Here is a 7,400-nt window from a genome sequence, read left to right on the forward strand (position 1 = left end):
TGCGGGAGCCCGGCGTTAATGGGGGCGCTTCCTGTCGGACCCACCGAACCTCGGGCGGGCCGGCAGGTGGGAAAATACAACGAGGAGCGATGACTCAGGCAGTTTCCCTGTCCCGCACATAACGCTGAGAGCTTTTTGGGCCCTGTTCTACTTGGGCCTCTGCCCTCTGTTTTAAGAAACCCATTTGACAGATTAGGAGACTGAGGCCCGCAGGAGACTGTGCTCCGCCCACCACTAGTGGTTAAACCTGAGACCTGAAAGTTCTCTGACCGGTAAGTGGGTCCTGTCAAAAATAAAAATACATAGGCATCCTGGTCCCAGCTCCTGATTCCTTGGCTCACAGGATCTCACTGCTCCACAAACCTAATCTGGGACCCTAGGGCTAAGACTGCCCTAAGGCTGAGCACTCTTTATCCTCTGCGGGCCCAGGCATCCTGGTCTCCGGAGGAAATGCACTCCAGGCCTTTCTGCCTGAGCTGAGGATGCCCTGAGCTCCTACTTCTCTATAACAGCCCTTCACTCTATGACCTTGGGCAAGCTATTGACCTTCCTGAATTTCAGAGTCCTCCAAAACTGGATGATAATTCCTGTCACACAGGATGTACTGAAGACATCAGGCAGGAAAGGCCCTTGGAGCCTAGTTTATGCAAATTTATCAATTTAAGTAATAAGGGCAGGAAAGGGGGGGGGGTTCTCCAAGGTCCCCCAGCACAAGAATAGAAGACAAAAGATTAGGTCTGTTTAAAATTAGGAGGGAAATGAGGCTGAAAAAAATAAATACAGAGACGTAAGAGACGAGATGAGGGTCTTTTGTCCCAGTTGAAAAGTATTGATTCCTGTTTTCAATCAGAAATTCCCATGTGACAGTAAAGGCAAGCCAAGTTCGGTTTTGTGGATTACATGTATGGCTCTGGGCCACATAGCCTTCCTTGGCCTCAACTTTCCTGTCTCTGCTATGGAAATGAGACAGACTTGTCTTTTGAAGTGGTTGTGAGTGTTAAATGAGATAAGCTATGAAAAAACCCCTGGGATGTAGTGGTTATTCAAGAAAAACTCCTGTGAAATCCTCAATGGAAGAGACACAGACCTTGAGTTTAGGAATGAGAGTTAAAAGGCCTTTAGCCTTAGAGTAACTGTCTCCACATTCAGAAGCTATTGGCCCTTGTCAGTATCTAATTGGGGTCATACCTGGAACCTCTCCCCACCAGGTACACTCACCTCTACCTGGTTCTTAGGAACAAGTAGCCTTACCCAAGAAGGCCTACCCTTCACCCCATTCACAGCCACAAGGTTATCTGTGCAACAATTTATTATACAAAACAAGGTGCATCAAAAATTCAGTGTCTGAAGAACTCTGCATTCAATGGGTTGGGGACTGGACCCTTAAAACCTACCCCCTTCTGGGCGCCGTGGCTCCCACCTGTAATTCTAGCTACTCAGGAGGCAGAGATCAGAAGGATTGCGGTTCAAAGTCAGCCCAGGCAAATAGTTCAGGAGACCCTATCTCAATAAAACCCATCACAAGAAAAGGGCTGGTGGAGTGGCTCGAGGTGTAGGCTGAGTACCAACAAAAAGAAAAGAAAAGAAAAAAAAAACCTCCCTCCAATCCTTGCTAGGCATGTAGACCCCTGGTCTTTAAAGACCACCCCCTCCTCCCCGCCCCAGCCTGGGCCAAGGAGGGTGCCTAGGACAGTTGGGCAGGCATGGCCACAGGTCACAACATTGGAGGTGGAGGGGTGGGCTTGAATCTCCAAATATAGAGAGGTTCCTCCTAGGAAAGGCTGACCTTACAGCTGTTGTAGAAACACCCAAATCCCTCTGCAGCAGCTAAAGCAAGACTGTGGAACCCATGAAAATGCCAACTGTAAGACTGCATAAATCAACTGCCTTCAGGGACAGTAGTTGGGGGCACTGACCTTTCAACCTCTACATCCCGTAGAGGAGCAAGCATCTGATAGCCAGCACCAGAGGTCTTACTAGATTGCCCTGCCTCTTTCAGTGCCTCAGAATCCTTGGACTGAAGATTCCACTTGCCTCCTTGTTCCTCCCAGCCAGGCATGGAGCAGAGCTTACAAAACCCATGGACTGACAGGGGGCATCCCACAAGTGGGACTCTGTGGCCGCAGGAATCTGGCCACTTGAGAGTGGCTATAGAAAGTGGCTCCAGCCAGGGGCAGGGAATGAGGTCTGTAGGCCCCAGGGCCTTTGCAGACCAGAGGGATGCTGGGTTCACACAGCCTGCAGCTCCCCCTGCAAGCGACTCAGCTCTTCCAGCTCCTGCTTGTGCCGATCTGTCTTGTGAGCCACCAAGGAGCGGTAGAAATGCAGGGCAAAGGCCACAAACACGAGTCCCACAGGCACCATAATTGCTGTGGAGGCCATGGCTGCTTGCCAGCCAGGCCCATAGGCCCCCCCACCACATGGCTGTTGGGGTGAGCAGGCCTTGGAAGACTCAGGCTGTGAAGGGGCTACAGAAGCAGAGGATGGTGAGAGGTTGGAAGCTGGACCAAGGGAGGTGGTCACTGGTGACACCTGGGATGTAGGAACCATGGGGGCAGGTGTGCCCAGGGGGGCTCCAATGGGTACAAACTTGACCCAGCCCACCAGGACAACTTCAGCCAGGAAGAGAAAGGTACCCAAGGCAGTAGAGAAGCCCCAGGCCAGCTCCACATAGCGGTGAAGTCGCTGGTGTGGCGACTGGTGGACAGAGTTGAGGTTGTGGATATTGCTCACGGCTTCTATATGAGGCAGCAGACATGTGGAGACCATGAGTGCAAAGAGGTGCACAGCCACTAGTACGGTGGTGCAGGCACTAAAGGCCACCAGCAGGCCTGGTGGGTATTCGTGGTCGCTCTCCAGCTGTACCTCCACCATGGCCACCTGTGGGTACAAGAGGGAATGGATTGAGTGCCCATCCTTGATGGTAGAGGTGAGGATTTTTTGGCTGTCAGGACACAAGAACAGTCCCTGGCAGAAAGAAGGTTCTCACTCTTAAAAGATTCCATCCTATACTAAGTGGTAGATTCTCCACCTAGCTATCAAGAAGCCCTGGATGATATGTTTCTGAGTTTTACTTGGTTATAACCATAGGGATTAAAAAGCATAGACTTTGAGCTACTTGGATTTATTTTTGGGTCTACAGATGTGTGTTTTTTTTTTTTTTTTTTTCCTGAGATGGGGTCTCACTAAGTTGCCTGGGCTGGCCTCAAATTCACTAGCCTCTTGCCTTACCCCCCTGAGTAGCTGAGATGACAGACATCTACCACCATGCCTGACCAAGTGCATCATCTTGAGCAAGTGACTGGAAAATGGGGATCGATAATAGCACCTACCTGCTTTCTAGGGTTGTTGGGGAAGTTAAATGAAATAATGCACACTGGCCAGGTGCTGGTGGCTCACTTCTATAATCCTAGCTACTCAAGAGGCAGAGCTCAGGAGGTTGCAGTTCAAAGCCAGCCTAGGCAAATAGTTCACAAGACCCTATCTCGAAAAAACTCAATGCAAAAAAGAGCTGGTGGAGTGACTCAAGGTGTAGGCCTTACACCTCAATAATGTGCATTGAATGATAAGAATAGTACCAGGCACATAGTCAGCACTGGGCAAGTATTTACTGTCATTATTATTGTTGATCCTGAAGTCCAAGGCTAGATTTGCAAATTGGCACACTATGAACCAAAGCCGACTTGCAGACATGTTTTGGTTGGCTTATACAGTGTGCTTTTTAAAAAAAAAAAAAAAAAGAGTGAGTTGCCAACTTTAAAACTCAAGAGGATTCATATAAATATCCTTGTTTCCAGATCCTCCTGAAAACTTGGCAGATCTGGTCACACCAAGCCCACATTCCAGCATGGCAACTGAATCATGGCTGTTCCCTTTTGGACAGGTCATGGGGTCTCTTGCTCACGTGGTAGAACGCCTGCCTAGGAAGCATGAGGCCCTGAATTCAAACCCCAGTACCACCAAAAAAAAAAAAAAAAAAAGAAAACAACAGTCATAGCAGTGGCACCTATTTCACAGAATAGTGCAAGGTGATGCACATAAAAGCCCTGAGCATAGTACCTGATGTTCAGTGACAGTTGAATACTGTCTTAGAATGTTAATGTAAGTCAGGCCACCTGGATTTCAGAATCTAGATCTTTCCCCATTTCTGGTTCCTGCAGGATCCATTAGATTGCTCTGGGGCTGAGAGAAGAAGGAAGGTATAGGAAGGCAGGTGGTGGTAGGAAGACCAGGCTGAATATTTTGGGAAATTGGGCCATGGCGGATGTCAGCAGGTGTTTTCCACAAACAGGGATCTGGGCCAGGCTTAGTCCTGGTTTCTCCCAGGGCCTGGCCCAGTCTACCCCCTTCCAGGACTGGGGTCGGTCCTGCCACCAGAACCTACACATCCAGCCTCTTGATCCTGTAGATCTTTGGCCCTTACACTGTTATTCCAGCTACCTACAAGTCCTGCAGCAAGCCAGATTGTCCCATTCGGAACAGGTTGGACCAGGGAGCTGGTCTCCCTCAGCCAGTTGCATGGGCAGTTGCCTGCTTCCATCTGTGGTCTGTGCAGATGAAGGATAGCTAACCCCCTGACCCCAGATGTCATCAAGGAAGATGGACTGCTCTGTGGATTCCCCTTAGCCCCCACCCCAATAGAACGCCACAGGCCTAGAATAACCCTCAGGGTGACAGACTTTCCCTGTCAATTGTGTTCAAACACACAGGGAGGTAAGGTCACCTGTCATGCTGACCCCCACCTCACTGCCTCTGACCTGCGCCCACACAGGAGTATATGTCCAAAGGACCCCCTCTGGCCTGCTTTCTCTTTCTTCCTTCGATGGAAGTGGAGAAACCTTGGCCTTATTTTATTCTATACCCTTCCCCTGGCAGAACCTCAGTTTCCACACCTGTCCAGCATTAGCATAGGTCTAAGCCTCCTCTGGTTTGCAGGTTCTGCTCTAACATGCCTAGGGTTCCTAATGACAAGAATCCCAACTCCCTCTGGGCAAGAGCTTGGCAGACTACAGGGGACGCACCCTCATGATCTCACAACTCCCCACGGGCAGGCAAGGGAGCAGAGACCTGTTCAGGGTCACACAGCTGGTCACAGGCAGGGAGAAGCCAGGACTTAAGTCTGTTGCCTGCACTCTGGGGTCTCCCTCGGTCCCACTTCCTGAAGCCAGTGTTGGGGACCGTTAGCTGATGTCACCCTCCCACACCTGCATTTTATCAGCCTGAGAATCACTTATCGGCTTCCTCATCTGCTTCCTTCCCCAGCAGCATCTCTTCTCAAAGTTTTCCTAGGCGATTCTCTTTGTGCCTGCTGGGTGGTGGCCCTCTTTCTTGGGATGGGCCCTCCTTCAGGGGAGAGACCCATGCAGTTTATTCTCCCTGCCCGTTGGCCGTGGGTACAACCCTCATCCAGCTCTGATCTAACCACTTCTGCCCACAACATGCACCTTTCGGACCAGTGCCCCATCATTACATATTTGTCCCATTGATTAGCTTACTCCCTTCTCCCATGACACTTTTGGGACTAGCCGTCCCCCATGGTCCTGTTTATGTTGCTAGGGTTGGTCTGTTTATACCCCTTCCCAATATAAAGGGACTTCAGTCCCTTGGGATCCTGTTTGTTTCTACCCTTTCCTCTGCCTATCTTCCTTGGAGACCCATTTACCTCACCCCGGCCCCGCGATTCCCCCACCACCACGTGCCCCGTTCCGCCCCTCACCATGGCGAAGCCTGACAGCAGGGCAGACGTGCGGCTGGAGGCCTTGAGCTTGGCCCGGCTGAGGTAGAGGCGACGCCAGCTGAGCGCCCGCAACGAGTGCTGACTGGCCCCCATGAGGTCCAGGTAGCCGCGGTGCACAAACTCTCGGTACGTGGCCGAGCCCGCGGGGCTCTCGACCTCCGGGTTCAGCGGGACCTGCTCGCCCGCGTCCCCCTCGCCGCCCTTCATCCTGCGGGCGACGGGCACCGCGCGGCGTAGGGTCACGGTGGAGCCGAGGCGCCCTGGTGGTCCCAAGAGGACCGGCCCGAGCCGGCAGGAAACCCCATCCCCGGCGGAGCTAGGGATGCGGGCGTCCAAGAGGCGGCGGCTCAGCGGGGAAGTGCAGGGACAAAACGAATGCGGGAGCCCCGGGCCGAGCGGGATAGCGGAGACCTGAGACCGAAACAGGAACTGGGGCAGAGGCGGAGCTGGGACAGCCACATGATAGGGTGGAGCCGGGACAAAGCCCCTGCAGTGCTTGGCCGTTGGGCAAAGATCCCGAGGGACCCCACACTTCCAAAAATATTCTGGCTTCCTAGCGCCACCAGTGCTAATACAGCTCCACCCTGGGACTGGGAGTTCCCGGGCCACTCTAGAGCACATCTGGATATTCCCAGGTGTCCAGACATCCAAACCTTCGTCAATAATGAACTCGGGAATTGAAAACCCACCCTTTGTTTAGGAAGCACCCAGAGAAATGGGCCCTCAGGTCACCCCTGCCCAACCCGCACTCCCCTGACGCTTCACACAAACACACGAAGTCGGCGGCCCCGGCTGGAAGATTTTGAGTTTTATAGCAAACCATATTGTACAGACCTGGGGCCCAGGGGCCCAGCCCGGCTGGGTCCCCCACCTGCCCCTCACCGGGCTGCCTCCTCCCCCTCCCCAAGCGGCCCCATCCTCAAGCCTCTTGCCATCCCCAGGACCCCCTCCCCTCCAGCCTTTGGTCCACCCAGTCCCTCCCCCCACCCTCGCACCTCCCTGTTACCTGAGGTATGTGGATAGATACCCCCCTCCCCTACATGGTACTACCCGGCTTCCCCGGAGGCCTGGGCTGGGGGGGGGGGCGGGATCTGGCCCCAACTCCTCCCTCTGGCTCCCGAGGCCCCACCCATATTGGAGGTAGGGGTGAGTAAGGCCAAGGATCTGTTACTAAGTTCCCATGGCAACTGAGAGGGGCCAATTCCAGCCTTAGCACTGGCATCGGGAGGTGTCCATTGGCTGCTATTTCCATGGCAACCAGGAGTGGCAGTTCCCTGGGCAAATGGAATACAAGTTTCCATGACGATGAAAAGAGTGGGAAGAGCCAAGCTGGAGGAGTCCCATCTTCCCCATCATTGGGCTGGCACCCCCCCCACCCCACCGCCAAAGGTCAGGAGGGGTGGGAGCTGCTCCAGACAGTAAAGCAAGAGAGCACTGGTGGTGGTGCAGTCCAAACTGGGTGCCCACCAGTCCAGCCTCAGTCCAAGCTGGTCCTGTCCCGTCACACTCCGGCTCCCCCAGGTCCGAGGTTCCCCCGGTTCAAGTAACACTTCAGTACAGATGAATGTTCAAGTATTGTGTGGAGAGGCAGGCAGGGGGCTGGGGCACCCCATACCACTCCCCTGGGCCACGAGCTTCCTGAACAGCGGGTAGGCCCGTGGCC

General features: G+C 53.4%; 1 protein-coding gene across 1 annotated transcript; it reads right to left on the reverse strand.

Moving 5' to 3' along the window:
• Nucleotides 1–1,291: 1,291 nt before the first annotated feature.
• On the reverse strand, nucleotides 1,292–6,679 carry Orai3 (ORAI calcium release-activated calcium modulator 3). Its single transcript, XM_020157674.2, has 2 exons — nucleotides 5,717–6,679; nucleotides 1,292–2,880 (listed from the first exon to the last, which is right to left on the reverse strand). Exons 1-2 carry the CDS (start codon nucleotides 6,356–6,358, stop codon nucleotides 2,230–2,232), a joined length of 1,293 nt encoding a protein of 430 aa, XP_020013263.2. The 5' UTR covers nucleotides 6,359–6,679; the 3' UTR covers nucleotides 1,292–2,229.
• Nucleotides 6,680–7,400: the final 721 nt, after the last annotated feature.

The sequence above is a fragment of the Castor canadensis genome, chromosome 17 (assembly GCF_047511655.1).
Source record: "Castor canadensis chromosome 17, mCasCan1.hap1v2, whole genome shotgun sequence".
NCBI lineage: Eukaryota > Metazoa > Chordata > Mammalia > Rodentia > Castoridae > Castor > Castor canadensis.

Excerpts from the sequence above, each read along its gene's own strand:
- Orai3 (XM_020157674.2), bottom strand. The coding sequence starts at position 6,358 with ATGTGCTCTAGAGTGGCCCGGGAACTCCCAGTCCCAGGGTGGAGCTGT. Across the intron at positions 2,881-5,716 it reads TGCTGTCAGGCTTCGCCATG|GTGGCCATGGTGGAGGTACA; the intron begins GTGAGGGGCGGA and ends TTGTACCCACAG.